The sequence below is a fragment of the Aegilops tauschii genome, chromosome 5, assembly GCF_002575655.3.
Source record: "Aegilops tauschii subsp. strangulata cultivar AL8/78 chromosome 5, Aet v6.0, whole genome shotgun sequence".
Classification (NCBI taxonomy): domain Eukaryota; kingdom Viridiplantae; phylum Streptophyta; class Magnoliopsida; order Poales; family Poaceae; genus Aegilops; species Aegilops tauschii.
In genome coordinates, this window is record NC_053039.3 from 37,511,633 (window position 1) to 37,532,786 (window position 21,154).

General features: G+C 51.6%; 4 protein-coding genes across 4 annotated transcripts; 1 reads left to right on the forward strand and 3 right to left on the reverse strand.

Annotated features, from left to right (window-relative positions):
- Positions 1 to 3,171: 3,171 nt before the first annotated feature.
- LOC109734994 (protein MKS1) lies at positions 3,172 to 4,555 on the reverse strand. Its single transcript, XM_020294183.4, has one exon. The coding sequence runs from the start codon at positions 4,216 to 4,218 to the stop codon at positions 3,484 to 3,486; it is 735 nt and encodes a 244-aa protein (XP_020149772.1). The 5' UTR covers positions 4,219 to 4,555; the 3' UTR covers positions 3,172 to 3,483.
- A 3,382-nt stretch (positions 4,556 to 7,937) lies between these two features.
- Positions 7,938 to 10,032, reverse strand: LOC109734974 (DIMBOA UDP-glucosyltransferase BX8). The gene is made up of 2 exons (XM_020294164.3): positions 9,057 to 10,032; positions 7,938 to 8,965 (listed from the first exon to the last, which is right to left on the reverse strand). The coding sequence occupies exons 1-2, from the start codon at positions 9,547 to 9,549 to the stop codon at positions 8,085 to 8,087; spliced, it is 1,374 nt and encodes a 457-aa protein (XP_020149753.1). The 5' UTR covers positions 9,550 to 10,032; the 3' UTR covers positions 7,938 to 8,084.
- Positions 10,033 to 17,117: 7,085 nt separating this feature from the next.
- On the reverse strand, positions 17,118 to 19,874 carry LOC109735170 (DIMBOA UDP-glucosyltransferase BX9). The gene is made up of 2 exons (XM_020294381.4): positions 18,547 to 19,874; positions 17,118 to 18,470 (listed from the first exon to the last, which is right to left on the reverse strand). The coding sequence occupies exons 1-2, from the start codon at positions 19,037 to 19,039 to the stop codon at positions 18,121 to 18,123; spliced, it is 843 nt and encodes a 280-aa protein (XP_020149970.1). The 5' UTR covers positions 19,040 to 19,874; the 3' UTR covers positions 17,118 to 18,120.
- Positions 17,291 to 17,935, forward strand: LOC141022520 (uncharacterized). The gene has a single exon (XM_073498779.1). It carries the CDS (start codon positions 17,291 to 17,293, stop codon positions 17,933 to 17,935), a length of 645 nt encoding a protein of 214 aa, XP_073354880.1.
- Positions 19,875 to 21,154: the final 1,280 nt, after the last annotated feature.

The window sequence follows — 21,154 nt, forward strand, 5'->3', positions numbered from 1 at the left end:
GCGGCTGTGGGGAAGGCCGATGTTGAGTGGTGGCGGCGGCAGACGGGGGAGAGGGATCGGGGAGAGGGAGATAGGGTCGTTCCTGGGGTGGGCATATGTTTCTCTCCTTTTTCTCTCTCCCTTCGACAGCACGATTTTCACCTCGACACAGTAAAAGGACAGGTGGACTACGCGAGAGAACACACCTGATGCGTAGCTTATTGTTTTGGATGAGTTGTAATGGAGTCTGCTTTTATATTCTGTTGAGGCTTTGTTGGATTGCAATGGTAGTTTGTCGGGGAGACGATCAAGGAGACAGGGTTGTGCCCCAGATCTTCTTGTTGCTAGCTGCTTTTCTTAGTTGTTTGGCTGTTAATCATAATTTGGTTTGTGGTGAAAAAGGCATATCTCTTTGGTTTCTATTAATACAAATTGGGAGGAAACCCCATTTGCTAAAAAACAGTGGTAGCGACCATGTGTAAGGGGGCGGAGAGCTGAAAAAATGGACGGAATCTCTACTACTTAAAAAGAATGTAAGGTTTCCATTTCACCTTTCTTTCCACCATCCCTTCGTACAACCTTCCCCGTATAATAATCATTCATCTTAATTTACTTACCAAACTTTTGATCAAAATATAAGATAAATCACGGGGAGAATTTGATGAACATTTATTTGCATAATCGCATACTATGGGTAGGTAAATCACTTTTGATCAAAATATAAGGTAAATCACAGACATAATTTGATGAACATTTATTTACACAATCGCATATATGGGCAGGTAAATCATAAGCTAACTTACTAGAATATTTATATCCCGTTACAACGCACGTGCATTATTGTATTAAGAAAAGAAAAAGATGACAACGCCAAAGAAGAAGTATAAACACCGAAAGGTATATGTTAGACACAACCAATATTGAATCACTAAAATATGTACGCTCCCATACGCACGAGCAATTAAGCGGTTTGTCTAATTTGGTGACTCAAATGGGAGTTATTTACCCAAAACCACCACACTTGGGGCTGGGGTAACAACTTGGTACCACATTCAAGCCAGGTCACAAAAAAACCACCAGGAATGCGCCTAATACGTAACGCGAAGCACTGATTGTTTGATTTGCCCATAAAAACAGCGAAACCGACAAGCTGGCCCCACCCGTCAGGCTGACGTGGCTTGCCTATGTGGATAATTGGCTGAGGTGGCCCAAGGCCCCACCTGTCAGATGCATCTCTTCTTCCCCTCTCTTCCTGTCAAAAAAAAGAAAGACCCAACCACTGCCATATCCCGCGCCGCCGCTGGAGCCCAACCTCGGCGAGCCACCCCACCACCGGCGAGCCGCCCCACCGCCACGGCCACCTACCATCTGCGTTGAGCCGTCCCGCTGGACCTCGGTCTACCTCCATGGAGGCGGATGCAGCATCGGGCACCAGCGGTCGCCCGGATCCAGCGTGGATCCGCCCCGCCGCCCACACCCCTGCCTGGTGCCGGCGCCGAGTCGAAGAGAAGCACCACTACCCCTGCCTGGTGTTCTTCCGTCCGCCGCCGCTTGTGCATCCTTGAGCACGCGCGCGACCAGGGCCTCCTGGCGGGCGCGGCGAGCATGGGCGTGGGCATGGCATTCCACGACGGCACGCGCGGCCAGGGACTCCGGTGGGCGCGGGCGAAGCTCCATGACGACGCGCGCGGCCAAGATTTCCCGGCGGGCGCCGCGAGCACGAGCTCGGCTGTGGCGCTCCACGACGGCGCGCGCGGCCAGGGTTTCCCAGCGGGCGGCGCGAGTACGGGCGCGGCCGTGGCGCTCCACGACGGCACGCGCGGCCAGAGGCCTCTTGGCGAACACGACCGTGGCGCTCCACCACGGCGCGAGCGAGTTCGCGACCAAAACTTGTCGGATCCAGGCACGACAGAGGGTTGGGGCAGTGCGGTGATGACGGGGCAGCGCGGCGAGGTCGAGTTCATCCATGGCGGCGGGCATGGCAGCCGGCTCCTGTTTGAGCGAGAGAGGTCAAGGAGGAAGGAAAAGAAAGGCACAATGGGGGGAGCTCTAGCGACTTGACAGTGGTGGCCAGGTCGGATGACCACCGACCAGCGAGCGGCGCCGGCGGCGTGCAGCGCGTAGGTAAGCGCCCATTACCTGTTTGTTGAAATGCCCGGGAAGAAAAATGCCCAGGAGAAAAAGAAAAAAATGGAAAAGAGATGACCCCTTTGAGTCATTGACAGGTGGGACCCTTGTCCAACTCAGCAAATTGTCCACATAAGCACGCCACATCAGCCTGACAGGCGGGCCTCACCTATCGTTTTCGCTGTTTTCGTGACTAAATTCCAGCATAAGTGTTCTGCGTTATGCATTAGGCGCATTCCTGGTGGTTTTTTATGCCCTGGCTTGAATGTGGTACCAAGTTGTTACCCTAGCCCTAAGTGTGGTGGTTTTGGGTAAATAACTCCTCAAATGGAGGAAAACACAAGAACCGCAAAAGTAGCCGAGCGGTGCTATACCATCATTTGCATCCGAACTTGATACCGCAAACAAGTCACCGCATGGAATTTGGCTCCTCCTTCAATATATGTATGGCTTGGACTTGTACCTTACAATAAGAATCAGACTTCACATGTCATACGAATAGCTGACTCGAAACGGGAATGGCTAGAAATCAGCCAGCTGAATTTTTTATTTGAGGTCAGTCGATTCTTGAACCGTTGGATGTGAAATCAATGGCCCACGTTCTTTCTTCAACCTCTCGACACATCTCCTTCCTTGAGCCGCCAGCCACTACCGGCGGGCGGCGCGGAGCGCCGCCTCACCTCGCCGCCCTCCCCGGAACCACTTCCCACCGCCGGTCCTCCGTCGCCCCGACCATCCCTCTAGGGCCCCCGCACTAAGCTTTATCTCCTGCGAATCCCCACACCACTGCCCCCACCCTGAACCCTAAGATAGACATTGGGGTGATGATGGCTTCCCCTTCCTTCTCTCCGGTGAGCACCCCCCCCCCCCCCCCTCTCCTTCCTTCTTCCTTCCTTCAAAAATCGATTGACGCCGAATTTGAATCAGCTGACTGATGTGCAGCTAAACTGATTCCAAACTAGCCCAATTTTGTCTTATATCCAAATAAGTAACACAAGGCTTTCAAAGCATAACCATCAAACTTAAAATAAGAAACAAGACAAGAAACAACATATCACACCTTCGTTTACAAGTAACACAATCAGAATTAATTGAAAGAACCACCCACCAAAGGTGGTTGGCTCCCAAGAGTCAATAATCTTGAAACAAGGTTAACACAAACCTACACTACTCAATCAGTTGACAATGTCAAACAATTAACAGGAGCGATGTCTATCTACTCAACTTAATACTCAATCAGGAGGAGTAGTATTTTTTTTCTGATTGATTAGCCAACTACCCAGAGACGAAGCTCACTAGCACACCTACTCCCTGGTCCTCCGGCAGCCATTTAAACCCGGACGCAGAAAAAAACAAATCAAATCAAATCAGGTTAATTTACAGGTCCGGAAAGTCGCTGAAGAACCGCATCATCATCCCCGGCGAGGGCACGGTGGGCGTGGCAAGCAGCAGGCCGCCAGGGCTCGAGGCGAAGGGCGGCGCGTCGCGGGCGCCGGCGGAGGCGAGGAACGGGCTCAGGTCGTTGAGCCAGGACAGGGAGCTGGTGTCGAACGGCAGCGGCGAGAACAGCCCCGCCGAGGCCGCCGCCGGCAGCGCTGACGGCACGGGCGAGAGGATCCCGGGCCGTCCCGGGCCGAGGACCTCCGCGAAGCCATCCAGGTCCAGCCAGGAGCCGGCGGCGTACGGCGCGGGCCCAGGCGGCAGCGGCCGGACGGACCTCTCGATCGCGGCGTACCTCGCCGCCGGCGAGAAAGGCAGTTCCTGCGGCTGGAACTGCGGCGGCATGGCAGAGGACCCCGCCGCCTCCTCGGCGGAGTACTGAGCCGGCGCGCCCGGGCCGGTGAGGCGCTGGACGAGCGCCAGGAACTCGCCGGGCTGGGTGTGGATGACCTTGGGCGAGGCGTCGTAGATGATGACCGGCGCCCGCGGCTGAGCTTGCTGGTGGCGGTTGTTGGGGGCTTGCTGCCGGGCTCCGTAGGGCAGCGGCACGACGGGCGGCTTCCTGACCTTGTGGGAGTCCTTGCTGACAGACAGCCGCGGGGGGCGCGGGCCCTGCAGCTGCAGCTGCCTGCTGCGTGGCGACTGACGGTCCTCCGACGACGACGCGTCCATGTGAGGAGGAGGAGGAGGAAGAAGAGTAGCTGACAGAATGGGGAAGGAAGAAGACGAGTGTGCTTTGGTTTCTAGCTGCGGACGGACGCTGCCAAGAAATCAACGGGAGCAGGAGGAAGCCACGGGGCGAGGTGTGTCTTGTTGACCTCAACAGACGAGGAAAAGTCGTGTGCGCTTCCCAAAAATAATACTAGGCCGGTGATAGCCGTCGGCTAACCGATGGGTGTACCGATCGATCACCACCTACCGTACGGCTAACCGATGGTACCATAGCGCCGGATCCTCTAACATACACCACGGATGTCAGAAAAGTTACTGTACCCTAACTTTTCTTCTATTAATCCAAACAATTAAGGTTGAAATAACTTGAATTAATTTTTAAATTACAAATCTAGTACGTACATTCATAGTACTTACATATAAACAAGTTGATGGTGAGCTATAATTAATTTTAGATTTTTTATATCTACATATAATTATCAAAAGTATATAGCCTGCTAATAGTCCCTAACATTCCTTCTTCATTTTACACTAGACGAGCATCATAGCACCGTGACTCACCTTTTCTAAGTTAGAGGATCCGGCTCCAGCACCGCCTGCCGCAGTAGGTGTTGTCGACCATTGCAGCACTACTCACCGCGTCGCCGGCCGCACACGTCCCTCATCTCATTCTCTTGCTAGCACGCCGCACCCGGGTTGCCAAAGTGCCCCGCAGCTCGGAGCATCGCCGGTGACACGCATCCATGTATCATAGTGTACCACCACAGGTCACAGCAAAGAGCGCGGCCGGTTGCAACTTTTTTGGCGATGCGCGTCTCCGTCTTATACCGTAGTGTTAGTAGTCGTCTGTCGCAAATGAGTGTGCGGCCAGTCACAGCTTTAGAATGCTCGACCTAGATTAGCTCACCACATATAATATTCACTCATAGGATTCGCTTGCAGGAGACAATCTGTCTTGCAGAAGAGAAAACAGAGAAGATAAAATGTCGGTGACGTTGTCTCTGATTCACTGGATGCCTTCCCCTTGTGAGGTCGCCTGCTTAAGTTGTGTTGATCCACACCGGGCCCACGCACCTGCGGTTAGGTGCACGATCCGATGTGGCTACGTGATGACACGCTCTTACCCCTGATTTGTCCCCGTGGCCGGATTGGTTGTCATGGCAGCGCCTTTTGTCTGCGTCAGCTTAGCCCCCTTTGATGCCACCCGATTCGCAGGCATGACAACGGCTTTTGTTGAGTGTCATTGACGGCGGGCTTGGGTTGCTGACATCCTCTCCTTGAGAGACGGATTGCCCCCAAGCCGGTAGCCATGGAAAGCGTTCCTTTAGTTGAACGATGTCCTCCCATGTGGCATCAAGAATGGTTGGATCTGACTAGCAGAGAAGGAGTTGCTTCCGCCGACCAGATGGGGTTCTGCGCCAGCAAGTTGTGATGATCTCCACTGGCGTGAGTACTACATTGGATGGCAAGGGAAGCTCCGTGATAGCTGCGACACCAGGAACAAGAGCTTGTCGGAGTTGTGAAACATGAAACACTGGGTGTACCCTGGATCCCTCTAGTAGTTGCAGTTTGTACGCCACCGGGTTGATGGCTTGCAGAACTTTGAAGGGTCCAAAGTATTTGAAAGAGAGTTTATGGTTGGCTCGTCATTCAATCGATGTTTGTACGTAAGGTGGTAAATCGACAAAGGCTGGATCCACGGGCGTTGGAGGAGTCAGAGAACTCGCCCGCAAGAAGTCTGAGGCGGCAGACAGAGCTTCGCATACGACGACTAGGACGACTACGATGACGCGCCGCCCGCAGTAGACGCGTACATGGAGGAGCACAACCGAGATCTCAAGGGGAAGGGGTCGGCGCCCAAGTGGTGAACTCCGGCTTACTTTGTTTAAGTTTATGTAAGGTTAAGTTGGATGAATTCGTCCCTTTTGGTGAACTGCTATGTCCGATGTCAGATTTCGTATGTTGTGCGTTGTTTTGTTATTGATCTATGTACGTTGCATGGTTAGTACAAGTTTGTGTATCCAATTTAGACAATTACGGTTGTGGAGCGCTCAATTTAGTAATTGTCCGGTTAGTGACAGCGGGCGCGAAGCCAGGTATAGAACACGTTCTACTCGAAGTAGACTTTGTGCCACACACACCACCATCATAGTCTCCTCGTAGGGTTACAACTCATGATAATTAAGGGTTTAGCCCGTGGACGCAACCTCTCTAAGGATCTTCGTAATTCTCCTGTCAATTGCAAAGGCTAGGAGCAAAGGCTTTTACTGTCACCTCGAATTACCATCGCATCCCAACCCTTTACAACGATGATGATATACTTCCGTGGCCATAAGGCACAAATGTTGAGTGGAGCTCCTTCACAACATTCATGAAGTTATTAAACTAAGCATTCAACAGAGGATCTCATATCCATAATAACATTTCAGATCCGACACATACCAAGGTTCATCCATATATATCCCCGAGAACTAGGGATCTACTGACACATGGAGGCAACAACCATCATGACAAGGGTGATGGCATACATGGATGGATGACTCGAATAACACACAAGATGATCCACTAGGGTTCCTAAGGTTACAATGGTAAGGATATGGATGATGAAGATGATGATAGTGGTGATGATGATGACAGTGGTGATGATGATGATAGTGGTGATGATGATGACTGTGGCGATAATGTTGTGGCCGCCTTGCGCTTGCTGAGGAAGATGGCCCTCTTCTCCCTGCCAATCCCTCCTCCGGACGATCTCCGGATGCTAGGGTTCTGCCTTCTGGACGAGTTTCTGGTCTCTCTGGGCGTCCGATCCCTGATCCAATTTCACGGCGTGGAAATAGTCGACGGGCGGCGGCGTTGGCACTCCATATGACCGCCCATGCGAGCGGGCGCGGTCGCATGGAACGCCGTCTTTTCTCTGGAAGCACGGTGACGGTTTCTTGTTTGGCCTCCTTGCTTATTTCTTTTATAGTAGTTGATTATCACTTTAAATACATGATTTCACTACCATTTTCGGGGATCTTCTCCATATTATGCTAATTGGTCCAAAAAGCATTACCTGAGAGATTATCAACAAAAAGAGATGAGTGAATGCAGGCCTACAATGTAGGCACAAAATACCTAGTAAAATTATCAGATAAATTGGACTCATCATCACCCGACCCGGACGACAATGAGGCGCTCCGCGCCTTGCCATCTACTCCCTCCGTCTATAAATACTTGTCGGAGAAATGGATAAAAATGGATATATCTAAAACTGAAATACGTCTAGATACATCCATTTCTCCGATAAGTATTTCCGGACGGAGGGAGTACCATTCTTACACGTCAGCGGAGAAGGCCGCCGCGGCCGGCGTCGCATGAACGCTGCGGCCCTCTACCGGGCGTTGGAGGAGTCGGAGAAGCTCGCCCGAAAGAAGTCCTAGGCGGCAGACATAGCTGCACGTACGACGACGTCCCACCCGTAGGAGACGCGTATATGGAGGAGCACAACCGAGACTGTAAGGGGAAGGGGCCGGCGCGCAAGTGGTGAACTCCGGCTTACTTTGTTCAAGTTTATGTAAGGTTAAATTGGATGAATTCGGCCCTTTTGGTAAACTGCTATAAAGGATGTCGGATTTCGTATGTTTTGCTTCTTTTTGTAACTGATCTATGTACGTTGCATGGTTAGTATGAGTTTGTGTATCTAATTAAGGCAATTGCAGTTGTGGAGCGCTCAATTCAGTCGCTGTCCGGTCAGTGACAGCTGACTCGCCAGCGGGCGTATTCAATTTAGGCAATCACGGTTGTAGACGCTCTTAGCATCCACCGATGAGATGATTATTCATGGGGAGAATCTCGTGTAGAGAAGCCGGCCGGCCGGCGACTCACAGTGACAGCACGTACTGCACGAGATTGTCGAGGGCGAAACTAGCAGCCACACACTGGTCTGCTTGCAGCTTGAGCTGACGCGCCCTCTCCCTCGCCCGATCCCCTTCTTCCCCGGCCATCACCATCCTCACCCTCGCCGCGACCCTGGCCCTGTCGATCACGTCCCCCACCTCCAGCCCGACGCCCCACCGGTGCGTCACGTACCTCGCGTTCACCGTCTGGTCCGCGAAGCACGGCTGCGCGAGCATCGGCACGCCGGCGCACACGCCCTCCAGCGTCGAGTTCCAGCCGCAATGCGTCCAGAATGCGCCGACGGCCTCGTGGGCCAGAACCTCCAGTTGTGGCGCCCATGCCACCACCTTCCCCCTGCTCCTGAATCCCTCGTCGAGCCCGTTGGGTAGTTCGTCGGCGCCGCCGCCGCGGACGGAGCCGGGCCGGACGACCCACAGGAACGGCACGCCGCTGCCCGCCAGTCCCCACGCCATTTCCTCGAACACGCCGCGGTCGACGCGAGCGACGCTCCCCAGGCTCACGTACAGCACGGAGCGCGGCGGGTGCGCGTCCAGCCACGCCAGGCAGCGGCGGTCTGGCACGTGCAGGCCGTGCTCCGCCGGCGCCGGCCCTGGGCACATCCTGTGCAGAGGGCCGACCGCGAAGGCTGGACAGGACAGCTCTTTCTCTATCCTGGCCAGCTCCGGCGCCTCGATGGCGTCGAACGAGTTGAGAAGAACCCCTGACGCGGAGGCCCGCACGGCGTCGGCGACGCGGGCGATGAAGCCGCGCAGCGCGTCCACGTCGCTGCCGTCGATGCGGATGAGGTCGCGCACGCGGAGCGGCTCCAGCTCCGGCACGAGCTCGTCGTCCCGTCGCTCCTCTTCTGCAGAAAAACTTCTCAAGCATCAATCGACCCATGCGCTCCCTCCAAGGTTGAGTACGTACGAATTCAATTAGCTCGCACCAGCACTTGCCTTTGATCGGGACGTAGCCGGCGTCGCGCAGGCGAGGGAACGCAAGCAAGCTGCCGAACGTGGCGGCGCTGTCCGTCCGGAGCGCGAGCACGGGGACGCCGAGCGCGCCCGCCGCCCCCAGCGCCGCGTACCACTGCCCGTCGACGACCACGCAGGCGACGTCCTCGCGCAGCAGCAGCAGCGATGCCAGGGCCTCCCGGAACGGCGCCTCGCAACCGCTGTTGAGGGCCAGGAGCTGCGCGACGATGTCGGCGTCGGGGGAGGTGGCCTCGTGCGGGAGCGCCTCGTGGATCGAGACGAAGGCGAGCTCCGGATGGCGCGCGGGGTCGGGCGCGTTGAAGTCGGTGTGGAGGACGGTGACGGCCAGGCCGCGGGCGCGGAGGAGCTCGGCTAGCTGGAGCATGGGGCTGAGGTGGCCCTGGAACGGCAGCGGGAACAAGACGACCCGGCGGCGGACGGCGTGGGGTGCCTTTTCTATTTCTTGCGTCGCCATCGTCGCCGGCTAGACTAGATGCTGGTGGCTAGCGTACCAAAGCACGATCAATGACGACGGGAATCGATCGACTATTGTAAGCACGCAGCGTAGCAAGCGGAGGAGTGGTGTAGTATTTTTTATTTATTTTGAGCGACTTAGCAAAGGTAGCAGCCCATGTACTTAATAGGAGTACTTAGTACTCCGAAATACTTGTCATCAAGATGAATAAAAAAGGATGTATCTAGATGTATTTTAGTTCTAGATACATTCTTTTTATCCATTTTCATAACGAGTATTTCCGGACTGAGGGAGTATTTGGCAAACTCATACTTTTGCGAGTTTTGCTACAGAAACCTCGAGACAGCAGACCACCTCTTCTGGTCACGCCCGTTGACGAGGAAAACCTGGAGCACTTTGTCCACTTGGACTGACATCGCTGCCCCTGGCGCTGTTGATCGGGTCCTGCAGATTGTGGAGAGCATAGAAAGGGCATCAAGTCCGTTAGAGCAACTTTAGCAGACCCCGCATCCCGCCGGCCCGCAAAACGCGTTTGCAGTTCGCGCAAAACCGTTTTTACGGGCCGGCGCGGACGGCCACAGATGTAGACCCCTCAAACGGACCCGCATAAAAAAATATTTGTGTAATATGCTTTTTTATGGGTCGGCTTCTACGGGTTCTGCTCGGGCACCACCGCGACGACCCGCAAACAGAAAAACTGCAATTCTCGCATTTGACATAGGGTTTCACAAACAAGTTCAAATTCAAATGACATAACACAGTTTTACGCGCAAATAAAAGCCAAGTTCAGTACGGCAAACGCAAAAGAGGGCCCTGCAAAAGTTTGCGCCCATGTCCGGCACCATCTTGGTCGATCTTTACTCCGCGCCATCGAGTCCATCTTGAAGTTCATCGCCACCACCGAATCCACCTCCAGCGCTTGTTTCAACTCCCGCACCGAAATCATCAACATTGCCACCCATATATGGAGCAGAGAAAACATCTCCGGAACTGTAGCACACACCGGCCGACGCAACCATTCTCCTCTTCAAGATTTCTCTCCTTGCCATATCATGCCATGTTTTGGTGAGATCGTCCATGTCATTGCGGTTCATTGACATGATCTTGTTCTCTTCGGCGAGCAGCTTGGACATGGCTTTGTTTTCTGCAGCGTGTGCTCTTCTCTCCTCAATGGCAGCTTTGCGCAGCCCCTCTTCCTTGAGTAATTGCCACTTTTCTTGCTTCTCCTTTGCCTTTTTCTCGGCCAACTCTTTCTTGATCTCCAACGGCTTCAAGAACATCGACTCGTTTGATTGCACCATGGCATCAATCTTCTCCCTCAAGCTCGATGCTTCTTGCTCTCTCTTCATCTTCTCCTTAGTCTTTTTATCGCCATCGGGCTTGTGCAAATTTCTTGGGCCATCATCATCCCCATCTTCATCCATGTTTGTAAGTGAGCCTCTCTTTGGTGGGGATTCTTTGTCGATCAACTTCCACTTCTCGCACTTTTGGAGCAACTCCCAACAATGCTCTAGTTTGAAGAATTTGCCTTCTGAAGCTTCCATGTCCTTGTATCTATGTTGAGCAATCTTGTCCTACAAAATGTGAATAAAGTGATGCAATCATTTCCCATGATGCAAATATGATGATGCACAACTTGAACAAAGGCAAAACAAACTCACATAATCGGACTCCACGGTGCCACTTGGAGGTGCGTTGCGTACTTGCTTCAAGCAACCTGCCCAACGGCTGCACATTGGCTTGATATTCTCCCAACGCCCTTGAAGCGACCGAAATGTGCGTGGAGTCCTATTGGGATGCTTTGCAATAATGCGGAAGTATTGATCTTGATCCTTTGCCAATATATCTTGGCGGTTTGAGAAGTACCCGTGCATGCATCAAGAGACACCGCACTCCATGCTTTGATCAAAGCGTGATCTTCCAAGATCGTGTAGTTCTTCGATCTTACACTTTTCCCAATTTTTGTTTGTGATTGCCCATACGCTTCTGCTTCGATCTCCTTCAATTCGTCCTCACAACCATGATCATCCACGCCGCCCTCTGTTTCATTGTAGTCAAATGCGGCGAACGGGGCTTGATCAATGTCAACCGCGTTCGTATCCAACAAGTTCACGAACTCGGTAGTTGCTTTGTTTGAACCACCGCTATAGTGAACAATAACAAGTCACGAGCTATCGAGAATAATGGCAAAAAAGAAAGGAAATCGCCATGACTGAAGACGCATACCTTCCGGCCATTTCGTCGAAAACCTCGCTTGAGGGGGGAGAGGCACCGTTGAACGGCATCGCCGGAGCACCTCTTTCCGGGATGGAGTGAGAGGATGAAGAAGGTGGCTTCTTTGTAGCCGGAATCTTCCTCCGCTTTACGCCCGCGACCTTGCCCACCTTCTCCGCCGCCGGCCAGGATCGCGCTGCCGCGTTGGCGCCCGGAGCGCGGGCCATCGCGGTGGGGGCAGCCGGATTCCCGCCCTGCACGACCACGTTGCCCTGCCGCTTGCGGGCAGGCGCGACGTTGCTTGGGCGACGGCGGCGGGGTCAACATGGCCGGCGACGAGATCCGCCCGAGGGGAAGGAGCGTGCGCGACCTCAACGGTGACGGGTGCTACCTCTTGAAGAGGAAAGTAGCGTAAGTATTTCCCTTAGTTTTTGAGAACCAAGGTATCAATCCAGTAGGAGGCCACACGCAAGTCCCTCGTACCTACACAAACAAATAAGAACCTTGCAACCAACGCGATAAAGGGGTTGTCAATCCCTTCACGGCCACTTGCAAAAGTGAGATATGATAGAGATGATAAGATAATATTTTTGGTATTTTTATGATAAAGATTGAAAGTAGAGATTGCAAAATAAACGGCGACAGAAATAGCTAGTTGACGGGAGATTAATATGATGGAAAATAGACCCGGGGGCCCTAGGTTTCACTAGTGGCTTCTCTCAAGATAGCATAAGTATTATAGTAGGTGAACAAATTACTGTCGAGCAATTGATAGAATAGTGCATAGTTATGAGAATATCTAGGCATGATCATGTATATAGGCATCACGTCTGCGATAAGTAGACCGAAACGATTTTGCATCTACTACTATTACTCCACACATCGACCGCTATCCAGCATGCATCTAGAGTATTAAGTTCATAAGAACAGAGTAACGCATTAGGCAAGATGACATGATGTCGAGGGATAAACTCAAGCAATATGATATAAACCCCATCTTTTTATCCTCGATGGCAACAATACAATACGTGTTGTTTCCCCTTCTGTCACTGGGATCGAGCACCGCATGATTGAACCCAAAGCTAAGCACTTCTCCCATTGCAAGAAAGATCAATCTAGTAGGCCAAACCAAACTGATAATTCGAAAAGACTTGCAAAGATAACAAATCATACATAAAAGAATTCAGAGGAGATTCAAATATTGTTCATAGATAATCTTAATCATAAACCCACAATTCATCGGATCTCGACAAACACACCGCAGAAAGAGTTACATCGAATAGATCTCCAAGAAGATCGAGGAGAACTTTGTATTGAGATCCAAAGAGAGAGAAGAAGCCATCTAGCTAATAGCTATGGACCTGAAGGTCTGAGGTAAACTACTCACACATCATCGGAGAGGCTATGGTGTTGATGTAGAAGCCCTTCGTGATCGATTCCCCCTCCGGCGGAGCGCCAGAAACGGCCCCAAGATAGGAGCTCACGGGTACAAAAGGTTGCGGCGGTGGAAATAGGGTTTCATGGTGCTCCTGGATGTTTTTGGGGTACATGGGTATATATAGGAGGAAGAAGTAGGTCGGTGGAGCTGCGAGGGGCCCACGAGGGTGGGGGCGTGCCCAGGGGGGCAGGCGCGCCTCCCTGCCTCGTGGCCTCCTCGCTTCTTTCTTGACGTCCACTCTAATTCCCCTGCATCATGTTTGTTCCAAAAATCACTCTCCCGAAGGTTTCATTCCATTTGGGCTTGAGGGCCGCACGCCTGAAAGATCGTGGATGTCGCCTAGAGGGGGGTGAATAGGCGATTTAAAATAATTACGGTTTAGGCTTGAACAAATACGGAATAAACCTAGCGATTAATTTGACAAGCACAAAACCTACAACAACTAGGCTCACCTATATGCACCAACAACTTATGCTAAGCAAGATAAACAACTAAGTGATAGCAAGATATATGACACGAAACAATATGGCTATCACAAAGTAAAGTGCATAAGTAAAGGGTTCGGGTAAGAGATAACCGAGACACGCGGAGACGACGATGTATCCCGAAGTTCACACCCTTGCGGATGCTAATCTCCGTTTGGAGCGGTGTGGAGGCACAATGCTCCCCAAGAAGCCACTAGGGCCACCGTAATCTCCTCACGCCCTCGCACAATGCAAGATGCCGTGATTCCACTAAGGGACCCTTGAGGGCGGTCACCGAACCCGTACAAATGGCAACCCTTGGGGGCGGTCACCGAACCCGTACACTTTGGCAACCCTTGGGGGCGGTCACCGGAACCCGTCAAATTGCTCGGGGCGATCTCCACAACCTAATTGGAGACCCCGACGCTTGCCCGGAGCTTTACACCACAATGATTGAGCTCCGAACACCACCAACCGTCTAGGGCGCCCAAGCACCCAAGAGGAACAAGCTCAAGGGCACCAAGCACCCAAGAGTAATAAGCTTCTCAACTTGTAAATTCCACGTATCACCGTGGAGAACTCAAACCGATGCACCAAATGCAATGGCAAGGGCACACGGAGTGCCCAAGTCCTTCTCTCTCAAATCCCACCGAAGCAACTAATGCTAGGGAGGAAAATGAGAGGAAGAACAAGAAGGAGAACACCAAGAACTCCAAGATCTAGATCCAAGGGGTTCCCCTCACATAGAGGAGAAAGTGATTGGTGGAAATGTGGATCTAGATCTCCTCTCTCTTTTCCCTCAAAAACTAGCAAGAATCCATGGAGGGATTGAGAGTTAGCAAGCTCGAAGAAGGTCAACAATGGGGGAAGAACACGAGTTCAAAGGATAAGGTAGAATGGGGAAGAAGACCTCCTTATATAGTGGGGGGAACAATCCAACCGTTACCCCCACTTCAGCCCCGCAGAGAGCGGTACTACCGCTTGCCCCTATAAGCGGTACTACCGCTTCCCCTCGCGGTACTGCCGCTGGGCCCAGAGCGGTACTACCGCATACGAGCGGTACAACGGCCCCCACTGCCATGGCCAGTACCGTAAAACCCGACACGAAAAAAGACCCCTCGAAGCGAGGCGATACTAGCACGAGACCGCAGCGGTACTACGGCTGGGGGCTACCAGCAGTATACCGCTCAGGAGCGGTACTACCGCTCTAGAGCGGTACTACCGCTTGTAGCACCCAAGTGGTACTACCGCTCCGGCCCGCGGTACTACCGCTGTGACCAAAACTGCCATAACTTCTGCATATGAGCTCCGAATTGAGCAAACTCAAGCTTGTTGGAAAGAGGAAGACGAGTAGCATCAAAACAGGGGAGGTATGCCAACAAATAGAGGAGTGAAACCTCCAACCGAGAAGAACCGGCATAACCTCCAACATCGAAACCATCATAGAAGATGCGAGTGAACTCCGTTTTCGATGTACTCGAGCTTGTCATCAAGATGACCATAAGCTCCAAAACTCACAAAGAGAAGAACCAAACAAGAACCAATAAAGATGATGCAAGGATGCAATGGTTTGAGCTCTCTATGAACGATACGATCAAGCTACTCATCGAGAGCCCCCCTTGATAGTACGGCAATCGATCCTATAACCCGGTCTCCCAACTACCATCATGAGACCGGTAAAATAGAAAACCTATCAAGAGCAAACCTTTGCCTTGCACATGGTCCACTTGAGCTAGATGATGACGATCTTGTCTCCCTCAAGTTGGACCACCTTTCTTGGTTACGTTGGCTCGATGAAGACTAGTTGATTGCTCCCCCATGCTCCACTATGGGTGAGCCACTCTTCCGCACATCTTCACAAGTCCATTGTCACCACAATGGACGGCAAGCTTCAAGCATTTGATCTCTTCATGATGCTTCACTTGAACTTGCACACCGCAACATCTTCACAAGTCCATTGTCACCACAATGGACGGCAAGCTTCAAGCATTTGATCTCTTCATGATGCTTCACTTGAACTTGCACACCGCAACCTAACCCCACAAAGAACTCTCACGAAGATCATGGGTTAGTACACAAAGCGTAATTGACAATGCTTACCACACCATGGGATCGCTTGATCCCTCTCGGTACATCTTCTACGCTTTGTGAGTTGATCAAGTTGATTCACTCTTGACTTAGTCTTGATCAACCTTGAATCTTTTCAACTCTCTTCATTTGGATGATGTCTTGAAGATATACATGAATGATCACACAATCTTCTTCTCCAAGACATGCTTGCAATAAGCTCAACTCTCACATGACCAATCTTTGGATAATTCCTTAATAACACCTTGGTCACCACATAAACTCCTTGAAACCAACACATGGACTTCAAGAAATGCCTATGGACAAATCCTTCAAATATAACTCAAGGCAACCATTAGTCCATAGAGATTGTCATCAATTACCAAAACCAAACATGGGGGCACCGCATGTTCTTTCAACGCCTCCTCTCTCCACTAGGGCCCATGAAGGTCCATTAACTCCCTGGGGGTGGGGTTCCGGTAACCCCGGTACTCCGGAAAATGTCCGAACCTTTCCGAAACCATTCCGGTGTCCAAACACAACCTTCCATTGTATCAATCTTTATGTCTCGACCATTTCGAGACTTCTCGTCATGTCCGTGATCTCATCCGGGACTTCGAACAAACTTTGGTACATAAAATCACAAAACTCATAATACAAATCATCATCGAAGTTAAGCGTGCGGACCCTACGGGTTCGAGAACTATGTAGACATGACTGAGACACATCTCTGGTCAATAACCAATAGCGGAACCTGGATGCTCATATTGGCTCCTACATATTCTATGAAGATCTTTATCGGTCAAACCGCAAAACAACATACGTTGTTCCCTTTGTCATCGGTATGTTACTTGTCCGAGATTCAATCGTCGGTATCATCATACCTAGTTCAATCTCGTTACCGGCAAGTCTCTATACTCGTTATGTAATGCATCATCCCGCAACTAACTCATTAGTCACATTGCTTGCAAGGCTTATAGTGATGAGCATTACCGAGAGGGCCCAGAGATACCTCTCCGATACACAGAGTGACAAATCCTAATCTCGATCTATGCCAACTCAACAAACACCATCGGAGACACCTGTAGAGCATCTTTATAATCACCCAGTTACGTTGTGACGTTTGATAGCACACAAGGTGTTCCTCCGGTATTCGGGAGTTGCATAATCTCATAGCCAGAGGAACATGTATAAGTCATGATGAAAGCAATGGCAATAAAACTAAAAGATCATTTATGCTAAGCTAACGGATGGGTCTTGTCCATCACATCATTCTCTAATGATGTGATCCTGTTCATCAAATGACAACACATGTCTATGGTTAGGAAACATAACCATCTTTGATTAACGAGCTAGTCAAGTAGAGGCATACTAGGGACACTCTGTTTGTCTATGTATTCAAACATGTACTAAGTTCCCGGTTAATACAATTCTAGCATTAATAATAAACATTTATCATGATATAAGGAAATATAAATAACAACTTTATTATTGCCTGTAGGGCATATTTCCTTCAGTCGACCCCAACCTAGGGGGCTTGCCACACTTCAGCTCCGCCATGACACCGAGCGCGCCAACGGAGGAACTGGACTGGGCCGCGCACACTGAACGACTCCATGCACAGCTTGCCCACGCCCAGGCATGCTTCAAGAAGCAGGTCGATCGTCACCGTGCAAAGCGCGCGTTCGACGTCGGGGAACAAGTCCTCCTCAAGATGCAGCCGTACGCGCAGTCGTCGGTTGTCAACCGCCCCTGCCGGAAGCTCTCCTGCAAGTTCTACGGTCCATTCATGGTGGCCGAACGAATCGGCACCCTGGCGTATCGTCTTCAACTGCCAGCGGACAGCAGCATCCATCCGGTATTCCATGTTTCGCAGTTGAAGCCTTATACTCCTGATTACACTCCTGTTTTCTCTGAGCCGCCACAAATACCAGACTTGGTCACCGGCAACGCGGAACCAGTGGCCATCGTGGAGCGTCGCATGATGAAGAAAGGGGATGCACCAGTGATCCAGCTACAAGTTCAGTGGTCCAACAGACCCTCGACGGTCACCACTTGGGAAGACTACGACATCCTCAAAGAGCGCTATCCATCGACCTGCATTTGGGAGGGAGCTCCATCACAAGACGGGGGCAATGTCACGCCTGCAGATGACGATCTGCAGCGGACTGCAAGTGTAGTTCAGTTAACTGTTGTTAACTGAACCACAACGAGTGTGTGGCGTGCGTTTGGGCCCGAGGCCATGTAGCGTGTGTTGGGCCTTGGCCCGGGGTTGAGCCCAGATGGGCAGCTGCTTAATGTACGGCTACCAGATGATGAGGCAGCGAGTGATTGGTGAACCAAATCCCTTTCCCCTTCTCCAAGCTCTCTCCCTCTCACCTGCTATCCTCACCTACCCTCGATCTGATCTCGATCCCCTCCTCTCTTCCTCCTCTGGGTCGTGACACCGCGGTCCGGCGCGTGCAGGCCGTGCTCCGCCGGCGCCGGCCCGGGGCACATCCTGTGCAGAGGGCCGACCGCGAACGCCGGACAGGACAACTCTTTCTCTATCCTGGCCAGCTCCGGCGTCTCGATGGCGTCGAACGAGTTGAGAACGACCCCTGACGTTGAGGCCCACACGGCGTCAGCGACGCGGGCGATGAAGCCGCAGAGCGCGTCTACGTCGCTGCCGTCGATGCGGATGAGGTCGCGCACGCGGAGCAGCTCGAGCTCCGGCACCAGCTCGTCCCGCCGCTCCTCTGCAGAGAAAGTTCACAAGCTCTCATCAGTCCATCCGTCGGTTGAGTACGAATTCAATTAGCTCGCACCACTTGCCTTTGATGGGGACGTAGCCGGCGTCGCGCAGCCGAGGGAACGCAAGTAAGCTGCCGAACGTGGCGGCGCTGTCCGTCCGGAGCGCGAGCACGGGGACGCCGAGCACGCCCGCCGCCCCCAGCGCCGCGTACCACTGCCCGTCGACGACCACGCAGGCGACGTCCTCACGCAGCAGCAGCAGCAGCAGCGATGCCAGGGCCTCCCGGAACGGCGCCTCGCAACCGTTGTTGAGGGCCAGGAGCTGCGCGACGATGTCGGCGTCGGGGGAGGTGGCCACGTGCGGGAGCGCCTCGTGGATCGAGACAAAGGCAAGCTCCGGATGGTGCGGGGGGTCGGGCGCGTTGAAGTCGGTATGGAGGACGGTGACGGCCAGGCCGCGGGCGCGGAGGAGCTCGGCCAGCTGGAGCATGGGGCTGAGGTGGCCCTGGAACGGCAGCGGGAACAAGACGACCCGGCGGCGGACGGCGTGGGGTGCCTTTTCTTGTGTCGTCATCGTCGCGGGCTAGATGGTGTGGCTGGAACCGGATCCTCTAAGGAAAGTCACGATGCTATAGGGTTTGCCTAGTATAAAATGAGGAAAGGAAGTTAGGGACTATTAATAGGTAGTTAGTAGGTTGTTTACTGTTGGTATTTAATGTTGATATAAATAATTTAAAATTAATTTTATTTCACCATCAATTTGTTTGTATGTAATTAATTACTATAAATGTACACAATAGATCATTAATTTGCAAATTAATTAAGTCATTTTAGCCATTATCATATGAATAGAAAGAAGAAAAGTTAGGGTATTGTAGCTTCTCTAATTTTACTTCTCAATGTTAGAGGATCCGGTTCCGGTGCGGCTAGCGTACCAAAGCATAAACAATGACGGGATCGATTATTGTATAAGCAGGCAGCTAACCAAGTGGAGTAGTAGTATTTTTTATTTTTTATTTTGAGCGACTTACCAAATGTATCAGCCCAACTGCATAGTCCAGCGCCAAGTCATGTAAAAGCTTATAAGTAAAATATTCGACTTCCATAGCTGGCGAACATTCGCCTGAGGATGGCATTTGCTAATGATGTTCATGTCAATTTTGGTATAGAGATTGGCAATTTATTGAGACTAGCATGGCAATTCCTTCTTGGAGAAGGCGTTTTTTTAATGTCACCGTTTGATCTCGATCAAATGGCTGCGAGGGCGTTCGGTGGGAGTTCTTTCAGAGCGAACGTTCGCCGGTTAGCATTACTGTAAAAAAAATTGTCGATGACTCGGCCGCCTTCATATGTGGAAAATTAAAAAGGGTTGGGTGCTTTGGAAAACCTGGGTTGTTGATCGGAAACGCTCCTTCGCGAGCGAGCGTCGCAACGAGCGACCTCTTTTCCTCCCGCTAGCGAAAGCCAAGGACAGATGGGCCCACCCATGTTAAAACAGCAGCCCACATGTGCATGTACAGCGCTGGACCCTCCCTGCTCTCTCTCCCGTGAACCATAATCTCACCCCCCTGATTTCAATGGGTGGGGCCCGGGGTGGGGCCGGATTTACCTCAAACTATGTCCCACACTTGCTAAAAAGCAACCCACACTTGCTAAAAAAGGCAACCACAGCCTGTCTGAATTCGAGCGTTGCAGCGCGCGCGCGAGATAGCAGCGCTCGCGTTGTTGATGCCAAAAGCCCCCAAACTCTTGCTCTAAACTGCCACCGTCATTGACTGCTTGACAAAATGGAGGAGCGTAGAACTCTATCTCCTTCAGAAGCCGGCCGTAGGACTGCTGCCAAACATGAGATCCATCGTCACAATGCTTTCCTCGCTTCTTATTGGCCTCGACGGGCTAATGTCAAATCATCTCTGTCAGAGATGTCTTTGATTTGGAGAAATTTAATATAAAAAAATCATATGATAGGATCTCTATAGGAAATGTTTCTTTAGAGCCCTTCAATTTATAAGAAAGGATTCATATTCCTACATAGGAATGGTCACCATCCTCCGTATTTGAAAGAAAAATAAACATGAGTCTAGACTCAATGAGAAAAAAAAACCTATCTCGTGAAACAAATGACATATCTTTAATATTCCTATTCATAGAATTTTAGATTATGTCATCTCATTTCCTACAAATTTTCTATTCCTATTATATTTCTACCCCATGAACCAGAGAATGCCTCAAAATACTTGCACGTTTGAGCCTCCACTAGATTCCATGTAGATCATAGTCACTAGCTAGTTCAGAACTAGTCAAGGCGGGACTCTAGTAGATCTTCGCGTTTCGCGCCTCAGCTGCAGCGGCATTTGCGGCTAACCTCCATTGTGTGAGCGACCTAGCGCTCCTCCTCATCTGTCAGGAAGTCGCAGTAGCACTCAAGGTCGCTCACTATTTATCTCTCGAGGTTCGTCCGCACAACCGGGTGAGATGTGAAACACAACATCATTTTTCGAGGACATCGTCCGCTCGCATTCGCTGAAAGTCATTTTCTATGTGTTCAACTGTTCTATGCATGTGGTCGCTTTACGGCCGCGACATGCTCTGCTTGCGGTTGGGGCCGGCGCATGATCACGATTGAGGCGTCATGGATGCGGTTGCGGCGCGCGCATAGTCATTATGTAGTTACACACTGCAAAAACTG